Raw genomic sequence first — 22,500 nt, forward strand, 5'->3', positions numbered from 1 at the left:
CCTTTGAGGTACAGTATGTTTGATCAATGTGATTCACTATAAGCGGATAATCATTATTATTATTTCTCATGCGGATTACCATCTAATTTAAATTTGTACTTGTATTACTATATATTTATATAGTGTCAGTTTCATCACTATATACAATATGTTTATGTACAGTATTCATGTAATATATAGTATAATTGGCTCATTTCTGAATGAATCGCTATAAGCAGATTTCACTCTACATACAGTATGTGAAGGCCTTTTATTTATTTTTTCTTTTAATTTTATGTTTATTTAAGGATGCTGTACACAAGGGCAGCATTGTGTATGTCCGTTCTGTTGCTGTCGTCTGTTCTCCTTCCTGCTACCGGGCCTCGACTGCACCAGTTCATGATGCTCCCACCATCCCTTCAATGCGCCAGAGGGTCAGATGGAGGAAGAAGAAGAAGACATCTCCGCTCACTGAAAAGCTAAGTGCCAGGGATTTGGATCAGGGCTGCCTTGGCTTAGTCTCAGTAGAAGTGCTGAACGAGGGAAATGTGGTTGAAGTTGTGCAGATGGGAGAGAGTAGGGGGGAAGTAGAAATAGGCAGAGTGAGGCAGGGGGAGAGAGGCAAAGCTTTAGAAGTGCTGAACGAGGGAAAGGTGGTTGAAGTGGTGCAGATGGGGGAGAGTAGGGGGAGAGAGGCAGAGAGAGGCAGAGAGAGGCAGGGGGAGAGAGGCAAAGCTTTTGGAGCTGGGGTTAGTGATATTAGTGATATTGCCAGTGATAAGAAGGACAAAGTCACAAATCGTACAGATAACAAGTTGAAATTATGTGGTGGCAGCAAAAACTTTGCTTTGAAACAGACAAATAGACAGAAAGACTTAACGAATTATCTTCCCATTGCTAAAGCAATACACGCAATGCAAAAACAACACACAGACAGAGACAATGTCAGCTTCTGGAGAGATGTTGCAATAGAACTTGGTTGGCCAATTAGTACACAAAAAAGAGAGATGCTTTCTGTTAAACATCTCCGTAGAATTTGGCAAGTAAATAGAGGTGATGTGAAAGGCCTTATTAATCTGTTTGATGAGGGAGACCCAACTACTCTTGCTTGTTCAGTTGATATTGGGAACATACAGGATATGGATGACAATAGTGGATGTCCAGATATTGGTGATACCTTGACCACAGAGAAGAAACATATTAGTGCATATTCAGATAAAGCTGACAAGATAGCTGCAGAGGGTCTACAAGCTAATACATCTGCTACACCCATGAAAATGCGTGTGGGCAAAAGACGTGCCAGAGATCCACTAGGAGGTGATGAGTGGGTGAAGCCAAATAAAAAAACAAAAAAAAATGTCTATTGCATTTGTGAAACACCAAATGACCCAGAAAGACCAATGCTTCAATGTGATCTCTGTGGAGGCTGGTATCATATGGACTGTGTGGGAGTTTCACCGAGTCGAGACGTTGACACCCTTACGTATGCGTGTTTATCCACCACTTGCAATCATGAGACATTGATACAGGGGATTTTATATACAGACAAAAATAGCCGTGTTCAGGTGCAGCCAAAGCCAGTTGTTGTGCACCAGGAGGAAAAGTTTGTTGTGCAAGACAGCCCTGTAGTTGAACAGCCTTTTGTGGAACGTGAAATAGAAATCACAAATCACAATCACATCACAGAAATAGATCACCATTCCCCTGCACTTCTTGACGAAGACGAAGAGCCTTTTGTGGAAATAAATAACTCTCCTGCACTTCATGAGAGCCCTGTAGATGAAGTTCTTGTTGTGGAAATACCGGTAGATCACGCCTATGCACTTAGTGAGAGCCCTTTAGATGAACAGGATGACATACAAATGCAGACTCTAGATATTAGTACTGTTCAGAGTGTCATGGGACCTGGTGCAACATTAGGACCCTTCAAACACGATGCCCTTGAACCTGCTAGCTTTACTTTGCAGGCTTCTGATTGGAAAATGTTTCACTCCTACAGACCCAAAGGAAGTAAACATTTTACGAGGTTTGAATGGCAAGAGTTATTTGCCAGAAAGCTGAAGGAATCAAATCCTTACTGTATAATACGTTTTGCTAATCACAACTTTTCTATTGCTACCACCAGAAAAACATACAAGCCATGTCTCACGATCAATGGCTCCTGCCGGCATACTTCATGTGAGATGACTTTCAAAATACTTCTCCATTCAGTCGAAGAGGGCATATTTCATATAGTTTACACTGGCAACCTATATCACACAAAGGACAGATTGAGAAGTAGATATGTTAGGGGCCAAGAACGTAAGGAGTTAGGGATATCAATGAAGGACAAATCGCCATATTGTGCTTACGTCGATGCAGTAGGAAAGGCAGATCCTAGGTCTTTAATAGCTGGTAATCGAAGTGGAGTGGGTAGAGACTCCGCTCCGTTTAGAAAGGTCAAACATGAACATCGCAAACTAAGCTGGATGAATGATGATGAGATTACAGCTCTGCGCCTACTGAAAGCTCACTGGGAAGATGAAGACACAGAAAGTGTAGTTGTAAAAGGATTCATTCAACTTATTAAAGTTAGTCCCCTTAAGGTTATATGTTTTAGTGAAGCAGGAGTGAGACTGTGGCACGATGTGATTAAGGACAGCGCTGCATCATGGGATGCCACTGGGGGAATCATTAAGAGTAAACTAACAAAGAAAAGGATTTTGTATTATGAGATTGTAGTAAGTTCATCCACTTCGTCCGCTTCAACTCCTGTAGCATTTATGATCAGTGAACAACACACCCAGACTGCTGTAGAGGAGCTCCTCACGGAATTGAGGTGCAAAGAGAAGGAGATATTTGGTGCCAACACAACACCCATGCAGATTAATAGTGATAGGTCCATAGTGCTTTTGAAAGCCAGTATGCATATCTTCAATGGAGATAGCATGAAAATGTACTTGTTACGCTGCTGGAGAATAGTGAATGGAAAGGCAGATAGCAAAGATTTGAATTTTTGTACCATAAGAGCATGTAAGAGTCATCTGATGAAACAGGCAAGTCACATTTGCAAACAACAGTACAATACTAGAGATTGTAGGTTTAAGTTGGCTATGTTCATCTTCAGCGCTTTAGTTAATGCCAAAACACTGAAACAAGCAGGTAATATAGTATCTGCTGCTTGTATTGTACTTGGTAGCAAAAGGAACTCCAGCGAGGTGGCAGCTAGTCTTGGCCGCATTGAGGATGAAACACAGAAGCTGCCAGGAATTGCAGGAATTATTGATAAAGAGCATGATCGACAAGACAATTCATATGACACTGCGGTTGATGATATATTTGACTTGACTGCTGATGTTTGTGAAGGTACATCTCCCTTCAAAGACTATTTTGAACAACTAAGGGCTACAGCCAATAATACAATTAAAACCAGCAATGACACAGGTGAAAATCAATACCATGGAGAAACTATTTTAAACAAACTGTTCTCAAACTTCCTCCCAACTATTCCAATATGGTCAGATCTACTCTCAGGTGATTTGCAGCGATTCTCTGGAGCCTATGCTGCACAAATAAACCATGGTAAGAAAAGCACAGCTATTAGTGAGGCCATGTTCAAAAACACAAAAGTGTTGCTTTTACGAAATGAGAAACACAGAATTGACGAATGTATACAGCGCATACGCTCACTATACAAGCAGTCAGCCATAGATTTCATTGCCAAAGTAGGCTACAGGATATCACAGGCATCACAGCGTCCACACCCACCACCTGTAGAAGAGTGGAACAAAAAGAGAACTCTGCCGCCACAGCTGAGACGCTCTTATCAAAATAAGCCACAAGCAAATTCAAAGATTTTCTTACAAAATGACAGCTCAGCAAGTGTGCCAGACAAAACAAAGGCACAAAACAGAGGCACAAATGAGGAAATATGCAATAGTATATGCAGGTTTGCAAATAATGAGAGTAATTGTTGGCTAAATGCAACCCTACAATCGATACTGCATCTGCAAGTAGTACAAGATAAATTGAAACAGTTGACACCTACTTATATGGTTGCGATGTCATCAATGCCATGGAATTTAGCAGCTCTCATCCAAGCGTTTTTTCAAAATCCAGGGCACACATTTGATGCTAAAACAATCCATGGTGTCACTCAAGAATTAGTCAAGAGCATCCCAGCGTTGTCCTTGTCAATGCACAATGACCCACTAGATTTGATACACAAATTATTAATCTGGTTGCATGATTGTAGTGTCCAAACAACTGCTATGGCAAAACATACAGACATCTGTGAAAAATGTGCATCGAAAGTTGAAAGCATTTCATGCGCGCCTACTGTTTTTGCATTACCGCTGACACAGAAATGTGAGTCCCTCAATTCTCTTTTCGAACACACAATCATGGAAGGTGAAGGTCAACAGAGATGTACAGCATGTGGTTCAGAAATGAAGAGACAAATATGTTGGATTGATGCTCCTGATGTCATTACTCTTTCTGTGTCCCGTGTTGATAATGGTGGGACGGTGCTCCACACGCCTGTAGTCCCATCTGATATAATCGAAATTCCCATTCGTGACAGCAGTAAAATTAAGTATAAGTTGGGCTCAATCATTTGTCATGTAGGCTCAGTGGCCAAAGCCGGACACTTCTGGGCACATTTGCTTTATGACAATGTTGTAATTAGAGCAGATGATACAAATATAAACATCCTTCAACCAGCAAATGCATTGCAAATGGCAAAACCACATGGGTACATTTATTTCTATGTGAAATGTAATGATGCATCACTTAATGCTGTTATCACAATAGAGGACAATTTGGAAGATATTGGCCATGGTGTGGATGTGTTTTTTTGCAATGAAAGACCAAATCACAATATGTGTGAAGCCATACCATTACCAATACTAACATTTCTAAAACAGACATCTGCTTTCCAAAAATGTCACACACGGCTTGCAGCAGCAGCAGCAGCAGCGCAGTCCCCAGCATTGTTTAAAAGAGCGCTTGAGAAACTTGCCAACACTCAGGTGGTGTCATTAGTGTCTCGGCAATTTTCTATGACAGACGTGTACCACATATTAAACAGCTTTGTGAATGACACACTTGGGGCTCCTTTCCTTGGAAATGACCTGCTTTGCCTTAAAAGTCTTGGTCGCTATATTTGTACTCAATGTGGTGACCAGGCCGTACCATCTAGAAAGAACATGTCAGAACTCATAGTGCAGCCACTTGAAGTGTCACAAAAAGGCATCTTGGACACAGTTGCCAAAATATGTTCTGCTCAACTTGACCAATGTGAAACATGTAAGCAGGACTTAAGCTTATCAACCTATCAAGTAATTCACAGCCCACAGACTTTACTTCTCCTGCTAAGATCTGGTGCAGAAATTCCCAAAACGTTCACTCTCTCCTGTCTGTACCACCAAAATGATTATGCTGTGTCCAGCATTTGTGCATTTTTTGACAAGTCACCATATGTGTCATTGTACACGTGTAAAGACCAGCAATGGCATATCATGACAAAAGCATCCAATGACACAGCAGGCTATACCTTTGAGCTGATGCTAAAAATACTGACCACAGCTAGTTGCTTTGTCGTGTCATACGAGAAAACTAATAGTGTGAAACTAATCAACTTTCAGCAGGTCGAACAAAAACATAAATGCACAGACAGATGCAAACAACACAAGCAGACAAGGGCTAGAAAAGGGAGATCCATTCCAACGGCAGCTGTGGAGAATAACGAGTGGCTGAGTGATAAGATGATCGATGAGTACCATAAGCTCTTGCGTGTTGAAAGTGTTGAAAGAAAAAAAAATGCATTTATTTGTCCCAGCACTTTTGTAAGCCAACAGTTACAGAGTTTTTGGTGTGATGACATCAGTGTCCTCCCAGATGTACCACGAGCATCACGCAATTGGTGGAACTACGAGTTGGTGATATTGCCCGTCAACGCAAATAAGTCCCATTGGGGAGCCATCGCGGTAGATTTCACCAAAAAGACAGTGAATGGTGATGTTATAGTATTAGATGTTGTGATAATGGATTCACTACGTGTGCATGAGCAAGACCTGGTTAAGGCATTTTTTCCACTGCAAAGGTACTTAGCATTACAGTACTTTGCATTGTATGGTAGAGGTATGGGTATTACATTTAGATATGAGTGTTATCACAGTTGTCCCAATTTCATAGAACAAACTGACGGCAGCAGCTGTGGTATTTTCACTTGTTTGTTTTCCAAAGCTGTTCTGTTTGATGTGAGCCTCAACACTTTCAAAAGCCACCGTGAAAAGCGAGATTGTGTTATGCATGAGTTGTCAGGCAAAAAGATATTTATCTGAGTACAAAGTTAAAGCATGTACTGTGATTTACTGTATCTTGGACAAACTACCTAAAAGGCTCTGTTGTGTCTGTTGTAGGAGAACGTCACAAATGGAGGATGCGAGGGACCAGAACTGACATGTTCCCAAGACACCAGGAGGGAACGTCATTTTGGTCTTCCTTTTTTTCCTTTAGGTTTTGATTTAATCAAATGTTTTCTTCTTTTTTTCTTTTGTCTTTGTGCTTACTGTGATCATCTAAAAACAAACATTAGAGCACAGGACTATGCAATGTTTGGACTGAGCTGGTTCTGCTTTATATACGTACATCTATCTATTGATCAATTTGTGTGTGTGTGTGTGTGTACAATGTTTGCACTTTAAGTTTGCTGTGTTGCACTTTTGAGTGATGTTTGCACTTCAGTATATTGCATGTTATACTTTTTTATACATTTGAGTGATGTTTGCACGTTGGTACATTGCATGTTGTACCTGTTTATTATACATTTGAGTGATCTTTGCACTTAGGTACGTTGCACGCAGTACCATTTTATACTTTTGAGTGTGGTTTGCACTTCCTAGAACTTCCACATTTTTACAGTTTTGCATGATGATTGTGTTTGAATAATGTTTGCTGTTATTAACACACACACATATAGTAAATTGATCAAATCTGTGACTACTAAACTACTAAAGTAGCCTCTCAGTCCACCTTAAGACAATTGGCAATGTTTAAAAACAAATATTGGAAAATGTATTTATATATATTCTGTTTTTGATAAATTGTACACTGTTTTATTAGTAAAGAGTAATTAAAAGGTCTTTTTTTAAACTTTCAAAGCCTGTCTGTATTCTTTTATGGTGTGGGGTTGTGTGGCCACTTTTCTGACCCTTGACCTCACTGGACGGCCCGCCACTTTTTTTTACACCTTAGTGCCGCTTAGCGGAGAGTGTGGCTGTGTAGAGGGGGTCTCCCCGAACGCGTGCGTACCTCAGAAGTTCCGGCACTAAGCACCGTCTCCTGTCCAGTGTCCAATTTGTATAGGCTATGCACTGAAAAGGGCCCTTTTCTGACCCCTGACCTCACTGGACGGCCCGCCACTTTTCCAAATACACCTCTCCCGCTTAGCGGAGAGTGTGGCTGTGTAGAGGGGGTCTCCCCGAACGCGTGCGTACCTCAGAAGTTCCGGCACTAAGCACCGTCTCCTGTCCAGTGTCCAATTTGTATAGGCTATGCACTGAAAAGGGCCCTTTTCTGACCCCTGACCTCACTGGACGGCCCGCCACTTTTCCAAATACACCTCTCCCGCTTAGCGGAGAGTGTGGCTGTGTAGAGGGGGTCTCCCCGAACGCGTGCGTACCTCAGAAGTTCCGGCACTAAGCACCGTCTCCTGTCCAGTGTCCAATTTGTATAGGCTATGCACTGAAAAGGGCCCTTTTCTGACCCCTGACCTCACTGGACGGCCCGCCACTTTTCCAAATACACCTCTCCCGCTTAGCGGAGAGTGTGGCTGTGTAGAGGGGGTCTCCCCGAACGCGTGCGTACCTCAGAAGTTCCGGCACTAAGCACCGTCTCCTGTCCAGTGTCCAATTTGTATAGGCTATGCACTGAAAAGGGCCCTTTTCTGACCCCTGACCTCACTGGACGGCCCGCCACTTTTCCAAATACACCTCTCCCGCTTAGCGGAGAGTGTGGCTGTGTAGAGGGGGTCTCCCCGAACGCGTGCGTACCTCAGAAGTTCCGGCACTAAGCACCGTCTCCTGTCCAGTGTCCAATTTGTATAGGCTATGCACTGAAAAGGGCCCTTTTCTGACCCCTGACCTCACTGGACGGCCCGCCACTTTTCCAAATACACCTCTCCCGCTTAGCGGAGAGTGTGGCTGTGTAGAGGGGGTCTCCCCGAACGCGTGCGTACCTCAGAAGTTCCGGCACTAAGCACCGTCTCCTGTCCAGTGTCCAATTTGTATAGGCTATGCACTGAAAAGGGCCCTTTTCTGACCCCTGACCTCACTGGACGGCCCGCCACTTTTCCAAATACACCTCTCCCGCTTAGCGGAGAGTGTGGCTGTGTAGAGGGGGTCTCCCCGAACACGTGCGTACCTCAGAAGTTCCGGCACTAAGCACCGTCTCCTGTCCAGTGTCCAATTTGTATAGGCTATGCACTGAAAAGGGCCCTTTTCTGACCCCTGACCTCACTGGACGGCCCGCCACTTTTCCAAATACACCTCTCCCGCTTAGCGGAGAGTGTGGCTGTGTAGAGGGGGTCTCCCCGAACGCGTGCGTACCTCAGAAGTTCCGGCACTAAGCACCGTCTCCTGTCCAGTGTCCAATTTGTATAGGCTATGCACTGAAAAGGGCCCTTTTCTGACCCCTGACCTCACTGGACGGCCCGCCACTTTTCCAAATACACCTCTCCCGCTTAGCGGAGAGTGTGGCTGTGTAGAGGGGGTCTCCCCGAACGCGTGCGTACCTCAGAAGTTCCGGCACTAAGCACCGTCTCCTGTCCAGTGTCCAATTTGTATAGGCTATGCACTGAAAAGGGCCCTTTTCTGACCCCTGACCTCACTGGACGGCCCGCCACTTTTCCAAATACACCTCTCCCGCTTAGCGGAGAGTGTGGCTGTGTAGAGGGGGTCTCCCCGAACGCGTGCGTACCTCAGAAGTTCCGGCACTAAGCACCGTCTCCTGTCCAGTGTCCAATTTGTATAGGCTATGCACTGAAAAGGGCCCTTTTCTGACCCCTGACCTCACTGGACGGCCCGCCACTTTTCCAAATACACCTCTCCCGCTTAGCGGAGAGTGTGGCTGTGTAGAGGGGGTCTCCCCGAACGCGTGCGTACCTCAGAAGTTCCGGCACTAAGCACCGTCTCCTGTCCAGTGTCCAATTTGTATAGGCTATGCACTGAAAAGGGCCCTTTTCTGACCCCTGACCTCACTGGACGGCCCGCCACTTTTCCAAATACACCTCTCCCGCTTAGCGGAGAGTGTGGCTGTGTAGAGGGGGTCTCCCCGAACGCGTGCGTACCTCAGAAGTTCCGGCACTAAGCACCGTCTCCTGTCCAGTGTCCAATTTGTATAGGCTATGCACTCCTTTGAACAGCATCTATCAATTTAGATAAATAATTAATGTTTTAAATCCGTTTTTGTTACACAGAAACATAATATGTGATATATAGCTTCGTTTAAATGCTTAATTTATAGTTTTAATGTGCAAATGAACCGTTTTTCAATGGTTTTCAATGGTTTCTTTTTACTCTAGAGGGTACTCTTATTCTGAAGAGATCGTCCACCGGAAGTCTTATATTTGCTCCGTTATATTTGCTGACTGAACACTGCTACTAGAGCTCCACATTCAAAAGAAACAACGACATCAACTATCGTTCATCCACCTTCAAAATGAACGATCCGCTACAACTCCGACTGTTCGTCAAAGCACGGCTAACGGTGGCCGTGGAGGAGATCCTGGGAGCCTTGGACAGAACCCTGTCCCAGTATGAGGACGAGGTGGTCCGCCAGCGCACGCTGCTGGACGTGGTGCTCAAACCAACCGTACAACTGCACAAGATCGGTTTGTGATTTCAAACTTCTGCACATCATGATATGCTGCAGAATGTGTTTTTTTTTGTCGGAACAATGCAGTGTTCTCTAGCTCTAGCCTAGCCCTGCTCAGAGCGTTAGTGAGTTCTCTCTAACGCTGCTCTTCTCATAGACCAAAGATTCCACTGCCGTGCGAGGTCTCTGTCTTTAGAAAAATATGCAAAACCATTTCACTACTCACCGAAACAAAGGCTGTTTTGTGTTGTTGAAAGTCTATTCTCCACGGTGGGAAGCCTCTCAGCACCCCACCTTCTCTGTATAATACACTTTTTGGGCAGAAATAAAATATGTCCGCCAGACGGAAATTATTGTATTTACTCCACTGCGCCCTCTACAGATCTGGTCAATATAAATTACCATTGACCAGATCTGTAGACTGTAGATGGCGCAGTGGAGTAAATCAAATAATGCTCTGGACCAGGGCTAGCTCTTGCCTAGCCCTATAGCCACAAGCTGTATAATGCTATCTGTCATAGAAGTTGCAGTACCAACCCTTGACAGGTTCAAGGTTAAACTTTGAAACCGAAAAGTCCTATCTGATTGTATTAAACAATGTTAAACTCAACTCACCAACATGGCAGCTGAACGGAAAGCTTGGATTATCCTCTTTGTATCTGTCAGTTTAATAAAAATCCACCGCAGAGTAGACATGTATGAGCTACTTTCTGACTCGGGGATTCATGTGATTTTCTGTAGCTGTAGATCTTCTAACTCAATGTTCCTCATGTTTTGTCCAGCTAATGGTATAACAAAATGTCCTTATGTTTGATAATTTATGCCTAACTAATTAAAAGTTCTCTTTTGACCCCACAGACTCCTTACAGTTCTCTGTCTGTGAAGAGAAGATTCCTTATGAGGAGCAGACTGGGGGTGTGCACCAGGAGGAACCGGATCAGGAACACCATCTGATGAAAGAGTTTCAGGAGCATGGGAGTCTGCAGATTAAACAGGAGGAGGAATACCAGACCAGTCGGAGGACAGACCTGCCCCAAGGGCTGGAGGAGTTTAATATTATACATGCACAAACTAACCTCGGTCAAGGACATAGTAACCATGCTCAAGATCAAAGTTATTTCCCGAATCTGTTAGAAAGTGAGCAAAGAGAGGCTATGACTATCACCTCAGCCGAACAGATGAAAGCAGAACTCAAAGACGAGGGCTGTAGAGTACCTGCACCAACCGCTAATAGTCAGTACCATGATAATTCAGATTTTTCAGTGGGTGAGGGTAGTGTCCACAGCGGTGAGTGGAAAGAGGGTGGGCATCAGATGAGCGTGCACACAAATAAATTACAGCCAGTAAAAAGCAGACATAGTTCTGGCATCAGATCTAGGAATAGAACATCTGTGGACTCGCCCAATCACAATACGCCTCGCCACGCGGCACGTGGCAGATCTTTTGAAGTCTTTTCAAAATCATACAAGTGCAATTTTTGTGATAAAGAATTTGCTATCAGGTGGAATAGAGATGTACACCTGAGGGTCCACACCGGGGAAAAACCATACACCTGCAGCATTTGCAGTAAAGAGTTTTGTTCCAGCTGGAATCGAAACACACACATGAGGACCCACACCGGGGAAAAACCGTACTCGTGCAGCATCTGTGGCAAAGAGTTCAGTCAAATTGGAAACATGAGGGCCCACTCAAAAACTCACACAGGGAAACGTCACAGGTGTGCTGTTTGCGAGCAGGTCTTCGCAACGTGGTCAGATCTCATTAACCACAGGAGAAGTCACTCGGGAGAGAAACCACACACTTGCGGCATTTGTAACAGGAAATTCCGGTTCAAAAGCCTTCTGGACGGACATATAAGGAGTCACACGGGGGAAAAACCGTATACCTGCAGTTTGTGTGGCAAACAGTTCAGTCAGATGGGAAATATGAAGGTCCATGTGAAAACTTCGCATTGGAGTGAATCCACCCAGCAGTGGTAGGCTCCAATGTAGTCCAAAAGAACAACTACAGAAAATGTCATTTGAAACCCACCTGATGTATAATTCAAGCATGAAATCGTCAGAGTTGCAGTATTTGCCATAAAAATGTCCATTATAGAATACACCTCATCAATGACATCCTATCCTATCTCAACGAAGGAGCTAACAAGACGTTCGTAAACATATTAGCTCACTAGTGAATCACAGCCAGCACGGTGTATAGTCGTTTGTGTTCTATGGTGGCGTGATGACAATTTGCTAATGTTTTATCAACAACACTGCTACTGCTCTATCGTCAATAACTGAAATGACCCGTACAATGTTATTACCCCACCGTCTACCTATCAGAAATGATTATGTGAGTTGAATACATTGACCTACATAATATCATGGATGCTGTGATATTGATGACTGTATTCATTAACAGTGTTGTTTGTTAACTGCTTGCAGCTTGCTGTAATAATGAGCTGTTATTAATATCTACATAACGTATATTTTTGGGTGTAGTGCGCTATAGAAGTGTGATATACAAATATTTAGAACAAATGGAATAAGAGCAACTGCACTTTCAACCCTCCGGAACCCTGCATGACTTAGATTCTCAGCAGTATGGTATCAAGCCCTGGTCAATGTTTTGTCAATAAAGAATATTTGAAATATATTAATAAAACATAACATTTAACTGTTTTTATTTTTAATCTGTTCTAATTAAGTGAAAAAAAAGCCATTACAATACATCATTTTAAGATAGGACAGGGGCATATTTAGAATATTATTAAAACTTCCAGGAATGGTGACGTGCACAATCTGTTTTCTGTCGCTCATTTATACGCCATGTCACTGTGTGGATCAGTTAACCTTTCTTGGAGTGGGAGTCCTGATTGTAGTTGGCGAGCTACTGTATGTTGGTTACTGCTTGGAATGGTCTCCCACGGTGCCATGCATAAAAATTTGAACTGTAACTGAACGAAGACAATATTCAGTCTAAACTCCATGAGCTTTGGACATGGAGCACATTTCTCTTCTAGACAAAGCAGTGGTAGTGTGCTGAGCTTTACTACAGGCAGACAGTTTAACATCTTGAAACATGTTCCATGATCTTTCATAAGAAGCACTTCATCTCAGTTTATGCTATAACCTCCATTACTATATGATATCAGAGAAATATCAGTTAACTTCCAGGTCTGGAGACGTGCAAAGGGGTGGGTAAATCATAAAATGCAATTAGCTGTGGGAGATGAAACCGCATATTGATTATTGAGTGTGTAGGCCTGTTTGTTCACCATACGGTATATGTAATCTATTGTACAGTTTTGTGCTGGCTTGTGATGGGCAGTGCATAATATTACCCATTTTGTAAAGATAAGTTGTATTACTTAATTACACATTTAAGTAATTATTATGGTGCATTACTAACCCATTATTAAGCCAACCATGGCGACGAGTAATGTTTTTCACAACGTTATCATGCCAACTGTCCTTCCAGGTCCAGTCTAGTCTACCCATGAACTACTGAGGTTAAATGTTTAAAAAGACAAGGGACACAATATCTTTTCAATATCACAATTTGTATTTATCAATTCAAAGAAACTGTACAGAGTCAATGATTTTGGAGTTGGTTCTGATCATTTTTTGTATACATTATTGGTTCATTCATACACCTTTTTCCATGTTAGTAGTTTGTGTTGCCCCAGTACAATATGTTACAGTGATTGTATAAGTGGAGGGATGGGACTTCAAGACATGCACAGCTGTATCATTATAGAGACTATGTCATTCATGCAACCTCTGTCCTGATGTGGTCATGTAAGAGGAGTGGTTAGTTTGTATTTTAAACCAATGTATTGTACAAATAAACAATCTTGCTTCAACAGATACTGAAAAGATTTGTTGAAAAAAGAAAAAAAAGGGAAAGAAACAGTTTCCCCAGTGTCACAGCAGAGAACATTATTCTCTTCTTTGTTGCAGTTCATTACAGAAAATACATTTTTTTTAAGCAAATACATTTTTACATTATCAGGTTGTGTTGCTGTAGGCAGACAGACAGACAGACACACACACAGACAGACAGACAGAAGTTGAGGACAGACAGACGGTGGTGCTTTGGGGTCCTGGGCAGAGTGAAACGATGGCAGCAGGTCAGCAGTAACAGTGAAACACATACAGTACAGTAGTCACCAGTGACTGGATAGCCAACAACAGAGCATTTTGGCAGAGTCACACCTGGGGTAAATAGTGTTCACAAATAGAATTTGTGGAACATCTGAAAGTGATTGATTGGTCTGGTACCATCAGTCAGAATAAGCCCCATCCCACCTAGTGTTCCAAATAAGACATTAATACAAACATAAATGATTAATTTGAACAGTTTTGAATTTGAAACAGGTCTTAATATTGTAATTAGCCAAACGTTTTGGAGACAATAAATGTACAATACGGTATAAAGTGCCTAAATTATGATGAATATATTTTAAGATGGGTCTGACGTTGGTTAGCTATTATGCTATGGTGAAAATAGGGAAATGTAATGTAGAAATGCATACATTTCTTGGGTTACTGTACCTATTTATTCTACACTTAAAGGCTTCATTAGTGTATGAAGCTGTGGTGAGAATGTCACAGACATTTATGGTTGCACATAACCGGCAAGAAATAAACATACTGTATATAGAGACTCCTATGAATGACACTGTATATAAAAATATTGTGCTTTCTTTGTGTTAGAGACAAAAATTCACCCTGAAACAGAATTTGCATTTGTTATTTCTGTTACCTTGGACAGTTTGGTCTTTGTGAGGAAGTCTTTTTTTGTAGCCCGAAACACAGCAGAGGCTACAAGCTCGCAACGTATTGCAACGTATTGCAACGTGGCACGTTGTGAGCTTGTAGATCTGCTATTTTCGCCTATTTTTGCAGAATGTTCACCTATTACGACATGCCTAGAATAGGCATACCAGGGCTCATGTGGGTAGGTATTTTTACAGTCAGTTTTAATAAGCAAATCAATACATTTTCTGTATGAATGCTCATTGGCACAACAATGAAATATATCGTGTATGTTCTCAAAGATAGTTTCCCATGAATTGCCAATGGTAACTTTTTTATATAGAAAGTCATCAATTAGTCTCTGAATTCTGTGTATTCTAACTCTGAGAGTGAGTTCCTCAATTCAGAAATGCTGAACAGAACCATTTAGAATTGTAACAATGAAATACTGTTTGCACATTCATTCCTTTCAGGGTGAATGTTCCCTCTAACACAGCTGCTAACAGTTCCACTCAACAGCCCGGATTGTCATGAGAGGCAGAAAATAGATACTGAATAAAAACATTACGTTTACGTACAGCATGAAAGTGCATACTGCTACGAATGGACCATTTGATTGATTAAGCCTCTACTGAGCCCTATTCAGAGATTTGATTATTTTGTCAAATGTACTGACTTTTTGTTCCAGGCAGTGTGTTAAGTAGATCGTGGTCAATCAATTTCTATGGCCAATGGTGAATGTTTGTAAAAAAAAATGCATAACCTAAAACCCTGTGAGCAATAGAATAAATGGCAGTCATCCGGATAGATGAGAAACAAGCAAGTTGACAAATGGCTATGGCTTTTTCACCGCTTCTCAACAGCGACAGATGTAAATGAGGATGAGGTCTTACAATTCATATAATAAACTATACATTAATATGCATGGCACTTGCATTTGTTTAGAGGTGCATTTGTGTTGTGCCCTTTTGATATGGTATGAATGTACAGTATTGTCTTTAAAGCCCATGTGGGCTGGCCACCAGGGGTGTGTAACGTAAAATAAATGAATACATTTCTCTTGATGGGCTCCAAAATGAAAACAAAACAATAACGACTGTGCCCCAAAATGGCAAGAATGAACCCAATAAATAAAAAGGATCTAAAAACATCTATTTCAGTAGTCCTGTACTTCCACAACACCACTGACTCTCAGACCTCAACTCTCTGCAATAGGCCAGCTTCCTAGTGCAAAGGAAAAGTTGCATAAAGGTTCATTCATCATAAGCGAGGACATCATCATCAATATCATTTTTACCAGTAGTATCATCATCATCATCATCATCATCATTATCATCAACAACAACAACAACAAGAACAACAACATGAATTCCTGATCAATCTCTCTGTACAATCCTTTTACAATACTGCATACTATTCAAGTGTGAGTGTGATTTTGGCATACGGATTGAAGCACACTAAAACCAGTATTGGTTGATTTTAATTGTGTTAAGTGTTTGAATGGCTGGATGGAATCAGGTTTAGACACATCCAATTAGTATTTTCTCCTATTCTACTACTGAACAGTCAGAGTCCGCCCCAATTTGCTGTCTAATGTCAGCAGAATAATTTCTATTAGCTTCGAAAAAGTGGTTTTGATGTTGCATGGTTTAAATGCTGTTACAGACTACTTTAGTGCTGGTTCCAATGGAGAAAGCTTGCCACACAGTTTAAAATGCCTTTTAAAATGATTTCAATTATATCATTTTCGAAAGAAAACTTTAGTGCCATATGGTGTCATTGCCATTTGATAGGCCTTTTCCAGCCATCCAGTAGTAGAGTAGACAAATGTGTGGAAAACGCTGGTCTGCACACAAAGTGACAATTTGACAGTGCAGTCCCCCAAAAAATAATACCAATATCAATATAGTACAAATAAATAACAAAAATTGAACATACATCAATGTGAAACCAAAAGAGTATTTTATTGATCAGTTTGTCTAGGTTGACATAGTACTTAAACTGAAGTTAGCAGAGCAGAACCACGCGTACAGTAGATACACACAGGTAGGCAGGGCACGCTAACAAAGTACACATGTCCCCCAACAACTCCCCAAAACAATAAACCTAACACCTATTTTGTACTTGTGTTAGCTTGATGCTCATGATGTTAACCCATTGGATATCTGTGTTGACATATCTCTCCACAGCTGTCAGCAGACTTGTCAAATGTTAATGAATGACTAATCCTGGCTGTCTTAAAGAGAGACCCTGTAAGTACCTGGATGGTCAGTGTGTATCTATAGCATCAAGACTGTTAGTGCTGGTATGTTGTGGCAGCAGTGCTCAGTCTTCTGGCTCACTCCTATATAACCCCTATCTCATACACTGTGTTAGTGCTGGATCATTTGGCTGATGTTAACCCCAGTATACTCAGTGTACAAAATACCAAGAGCACCTTCCAAATACCAAGTTGCATCCATTTTTGACACAATCCATTTCACAACTGTTCCAAGGCGGACAAATCTTCCTTTAGCCTGTGGTCTCTTTGTCCTCTTTGATGACGGAAGTGGGTGAAGTAGCTATGGGGACGTATAGTGTCTACTTGGGTTCACTATTTCACCAAATGAGCAGGTAGTAATAGCTTGTACATTTAGTGCATTAGGTCTGCATCTTAATCCAGTGTCTCATTTGAATAATGCTCTTGGAGTCCTCCAGACTGTGGATATTCATTAAAAAATAACCGTATTAATTTCTTGCTTTGTTTTTGTGTCCAACATGCATGTAATTGAATGCACTGATTTGGCATTCATGTCTAAATACGTAAAATGAGCTAAATTTAAAAAAAAATTATAACGTAAGAAAAAGGCTAACATGTTTCTTTTTATGGCAAAAGAGCCATATGATCACCATGAAGCAGATTCATCAGGCCAAATGGAATTCAAAATCCTCAAGTTTTATCTGAGATGGATCAAGTTGGCCTGGCAGTGAATGGGAAAGATCGCCAGAATTCAAGCTCTATTCCCCACCTTCACTTTAACAAAAAAAATCTAAGATATCGCTGCTGCCAGATGAAAACTTTCTTCATAAAATAAGTTAGCTCTTCAGAAATTGGGCAACATATCGTTGCTGTCGGGCAGAAACCTCTCAATATTTTAACTGTTTGTGTTTTTCCGTAAATTAACGCCCTACTTGATCATACTACAGCGTCACACAAAAGTATCATAAGTAGCAGATCCACAAGCTCGAAAGCTTTTGATCTAGTAGATCTGCTACTTTTGCTACTTTTGAATTTGAATACTGAAAAGTAACAGTTTTGGACATATGAGATTTCCACCCAACAGAGACAATATGTTTTCTTTGCTTGAGTCGTGGCCATTTATATTTCATTTTTGCAAATATATAGCATGGTTTGAATAGGGCTTCTGAGGCCCTAAGGTCATGGATATTACTCAGCATCAATCGCAGCACCATGACAACCTTTAGTCAAGTGAAAATAGAAATATGATCAAGACTAAAGTTTTCACAAGTCAGCAGCGACATGATAAATGTTCCATCATTGTTTAAGATTTTTTAATCATTTCAAATGCCGTCCAACCCATGTGTTTTCAATCATTCTTTACACTTTTATACAGTAAAATCAATGATCATCAGTGTTAATTTATCCTTTTGCACAGTTAAATTAAAGCTGAGGATGTTCTGTGCAGTTCCACTGAGTGAAAGATTTGTGATCTTTTTCCTTGAACAGTATGTTATACAGTATGGCTTATTTTTTTTCTATTATAGACATATATTATAATAAATAATATTATGTCCATCTGATTATTTATATACCTATAAATAATTTATAGGTAAATTGTACAGGAAAGGAAAACAGAGAGTGAAGTGAGATGCAAAGATAAACATCATCATTTCCAGATTGTGATTTCTCTCTGAGCAAGACATGCAACCTCATGACTCACATTCAAACTAGTTCACTATAGACTTGTTCAATCAAATATACCATTGCTTAATAATTTCCACCTTCACTGGGATTGCATTCCGATTGCTTTTTTAAATTAATCAGACACAAACCGAGATTCTCTTGAATTCACTTTATGCATTTCATCACTGTCGGGCAGAAACCTTGTGTCTCCATATTGATTTTCTATTGTTTTTTAAGTAATGCCCATTCTAATACGTTGTGATGCAACACATTGTAGGAACTTGTAGATATGCTATTATTATGCTATATATAAATTTAGAAACTTTGGAATTATTATTTCTTTTGCATTTTTGAACATTTGAGGTTAAAAATAGTTTTGTTTGTTTGTGGGTTTTAGAAACATTTAACCAATGAAAAGTATAAACAAGAACTTGTGTCCAACTACATTGGATCCATTGGAATACAGGTTCTTTGATCAATTTCCTGAAAAGTAACAGCGTTGGACATACAATGTTTCCGCCCAACAGCAAGATTTATTGCTTCAAATATTTAATCACTGTTTGTTTGTGGTTCTGTCATTTATAACTGTCTGGTTTTACATCTACAGGGGTGTTGATCTGGACAGCTTAGTTACAATTTTACACTCTGCTGAAATGAGCCTCGATGGCCACTAGATGATGCTGCTATTCTTTTGTATTTACAACCCCACAGGTTTCTACCAAGAGATGAAAGAAAATACGAAAGCAGCGACCTCTCAAGGCTATGATATGAAACCTGCTGAGTTCTCTGTGTATGTCTGATGTAAGTTTGGTTGTTCTATGTTGCGTTTCTTTGTCTGTGCGTGTGCGTGTGCGTGTGTGTGTGTGTGAGTGAGAGTGTGTGCGTGTGTGTGTGTGTGTGTGTGTGTGGGCCATATGTGTTATGAATGAGCCATGCCTGGAAGACTGAGGTGATACGTGAGGGGACATACATGATAAGCACACACCAACATAAATAACCTGAGAGCTATGGAGACCCTGGGAGGCGAGAGCAGCAGCGCGCACACACGCACACACTCACTCACTCACGCATGCATGCATGCACGGCACGCACGCATACATCATAATTCCTTAAACACGTATAAAAAGACTGATTACTGTGAATAAAGATGTCCATTGAGAATTAAGGGGATTTTTGTCTTTCTTTAACATTATAAGAGAACAGAGGAGTAGAGGAGGTCAGTTTTCAGACCTGAGCCATCATTTACAAAAGCTTCTCATGCACAAATGTTGTGCTTACGCCCAAATCGGAAAATCAGCCAAAGCACGGATTCACAAAACTGATGATGATGCCAAAATCAGTGGGTCCATATTCATTTTCTCCCATTTTCAGTGACATATAAAAAACTCAAATCTAAAAATGTATTGTTTTAAGACTTAAGGACTATAGAGAGAATTTTCCATTGCTTTTGATCATATTCTTTGAAGTAATGGCACCACGGAAACTTTGATCATGTCAAACAACATTTGAAAAGTTTCACTTCAAAGCACTGTACATCCATTTCTTTTGGGACGGGCACTTGCTATCTAATGTTCTTTGCGCAATACTGTAAAAACACAGATGATTACTTACATCTTCTAAAATGCTATAATTTATTAAATACAAGGATCAGGACCTCATATTCAATAGTGTACACTACTTTCATGCCTGCAATCATTTTGTAAGAGTAGGTGTCCTGTAATTTTCTTTTTTTTTAAGGATGTAGATCTCCTTTTGGAATGAAACTATTCATATTTCTATGAACAAAGCCTCTAGTCTAGAGACAGAGTTCTGCCGATATGCATTCAGGATTTTGTATTAGCATGTGTCTTGACCAATTGTCATAAAACAGTACTGCTACTTTCAGAACCCTTATGAAAGTAATTCGGGAGGGCTGGGGGAGTGATGTGTGTCTGTGTGTGTTAAATTTTTTTCCAGGATTTTAATATTGTGAATATCCTGCTACTGCTACTCATTCTAATGGGAGAGAATGTCTCCCGTTCCTGTTGACATCATACACATGCTCTCGGGATTCCTCTACTCTTCTGTCTCACTGTCTCACATCATTCTGTTTTCCTCTCGTCAGCACCAAGGCCATCCAGTGTTCATTCGCTGCTGTTGAACTTGGCTGAACATGGCCAAAGTCTTGTTTGATGTCAAAGTAAAACCAGGAAAATTCCACTAATGTAACAATGTAGAGCCCAGACCACAAGACAACGAGACTGAGAACACTGGAGGAAAAGGCTAATAGGAAAAGAATAGGACATACGGTATCTCCAAGTTTATGCGTGTGTGTGTGTGTGTGTGTGTGTGTGTGTGTGTGTGTGTGTGTGTGTGTGTGTGTGTGTGTGTGTGTGTGTGTGCGTGTGCATGTGTGTGTGTGTGCATGTGTGTACATTTTGGCATAATTTCATTCTCTTTCGCTTTTCAAGGAGTTATACGACAAAGTGTAGGATGTCTCGACGTACGGACAGACAGACAGATAGATAGATAGGACAGACAAACAAGAAATACATACAGATACAGCTCATCTCATAGAAAAGAAACAAATAAAACATGAAACAGTATGAGCTACGTTTTTCATACTACCAGCAATCAATAACAGCCTTCAGAGTTAGCGAGTTGTGTAGCCGTGTCTCTCTCACACAACACTGCCCAGAGTTTCAGCCTCAAAAACTGCCACTCTCCGTAGTCGCCTAAAACAGCCACTGGGGGGCGCTAGGCCGAATGAAAGACGAAGAGGCCGGCCTGTGTCCTCACAGACAAACAAGGAGGAAGAGAGAGAGAGCACACGCTCCCTGCTCTGAATACATCCTGTCTGTCATTAGAAGTGAGCCTGGCATCAGTCCTGTCCTGCGTGTGACAGCTTTCATTCCAAACACAACTGATTTGAAAACAGTGTTGGAGAGAGATTTAGAGAGAGAGAGGGGGAGGGAGGAGGTGGGTGTTTGCTACCAGTCTTGTCACCCCCTCCCACGAGAGTTTGCACACATTTTAAAACAACCACGACGTCATGGTCCCTCAGCTCACTTCTTCTTACCTGACTTTTCAGTGCGCTTGCCATTGCCATTGCCATCCAATCTTTCACCCTTGTCTGACCTCTCAGACCGTTCCCCTCTCTCCCTGTCTTTCTCTCTCTCCCTCTCTCTCTCCATCTGCTCTCCTCGGTCCGACCTCTCTCCTCCCCTATCTGACCTGTTGTCCGCCTTGCTGCCGTCGCGCCGCGTGCCTTCGTCGGTGGATGAGGTAGTTGGCGGGGGTTGGTAGTTGGCAATCTCCTCGTGTTCTGTAATACTAGTGGTGATGTTGGTCACCCACGCTTTGAGATCATCCTGGTGCAGAGATAACGAGACAGAGAAACAACACACAAACAGAGAGAAAAGAGAGATATGATAGGAGTGACGTCAGGCAGGTCAGCAGGAAGGTCATTTTAAACACAGTGGTCACAAACAATAGTCTTCAAATTCACACAGTTGTGAGGATAAGCCAAGTGAACTGAATCCTCCAGGTGACCCACTAACAAGCAGGCTACTTACCTCGTCTTTTGCATGGAACAAAAACTCACTGCCATCCTTTGTTCTGCAACGATAAAAGAGGGGAGAAAATGAGTGTAAGGTGGCAAATACTTGACTAATGACTGATTAATTTTGCTATCTAGTTAGTTACTTTGTACAACAACCTTGCACTCCGTCACCGTGGACAAGAAAACGTTTGTAAATTGTCTTTATTTGTTTTACCTTCATTGTGCCGCTCTGACACTTATTGCATTGACCTACATGACAAACCCTGCACACATTTTGTACCTCAGTAAGATGAACACCATGGCTGCGTCCGAAATTCCATACTATGAAATAGTAGCCTGGTTCCAAACCATAGACCCCGCCCACTCTCTGAGTGGACTGCCTCTTGGTCTGGTGTTGAAATGTGAGCCTAGGATATCTTCGATACAAAAAGTACCGTCCAATGAGAGTCGGAGGTGGGGGTGGGTCTAACGACAAT

The 22,500-nt window shown here is 41.6% G+C and overlaps 2 protein-coding genes across 2 annotated transcripts in view; one reads left to right on the forward strand and one right to left on the reverse strand.

Annotated features, from left to right (window-relative positions):
• The window catches only part of LOC308085129 (uncharacterized protein), a 17,765-nt gene extending 4,913 nt beyond the window's left edge, over positions 1-12,852 (forward strand). Inside the window, exons 2-3 of the mRNA XM_080428213.1 lie at positions 9,627-9,850; positions 10,693-12,852. Of these exons, the coding sequence (XP_080284339.1) occupies positions 9,679-9,850; positions 10,693-11,813 (1,293 nt within the window). The 5' untranslated portion in view covers positions 9,627-9,678 and the 3' untranslated portion in view covers positions 11,814-12,852. The remainder of the gene's footprint in view (positions 1-9,626; positions 9,851-10,692) is intronic.
• Positions 12,853-16,021: 3,169 nt separating this feature from the next.
• The window catches only part of sptbn4b (spectrin, beta, non-erythrocytic 4b), a 148,311-nt gene continuing 141,832 nt past the window's right edge, over positions 16,022-22,500 (reverse strand). The window contains exons 42-43 of the mRNA XM_080428827.1: positions 22,038-22,080; positions 16,022-21,833 (exon numbers count right to left, since the gene is read on the reverse strand). Of these exons, the coding sequence (XP_080284953.1) occupies positions 21,528-21,833; positions 22,038-22,080 (349 nt within the window). The 3' untranslated portion in view covers positions 16,022-21,527. The remainder of the gene's footprint in view (positions 21,834-22,037; positions 22,081-22,500) is intronic.

Source organism: Gymnoscopelus braueri, assembly GCF_963280865.1.
Source record: "Gymnoscopelus braueri genome assembly, chromosome: 5".
Classification (NCBI taxonomy): Eukaryota; Metazoa; Chordata; class Actinopteri; order Myctophiformes; family Myctophidae; genus Gymnoscopelus; species Gymnoscopelus braueri.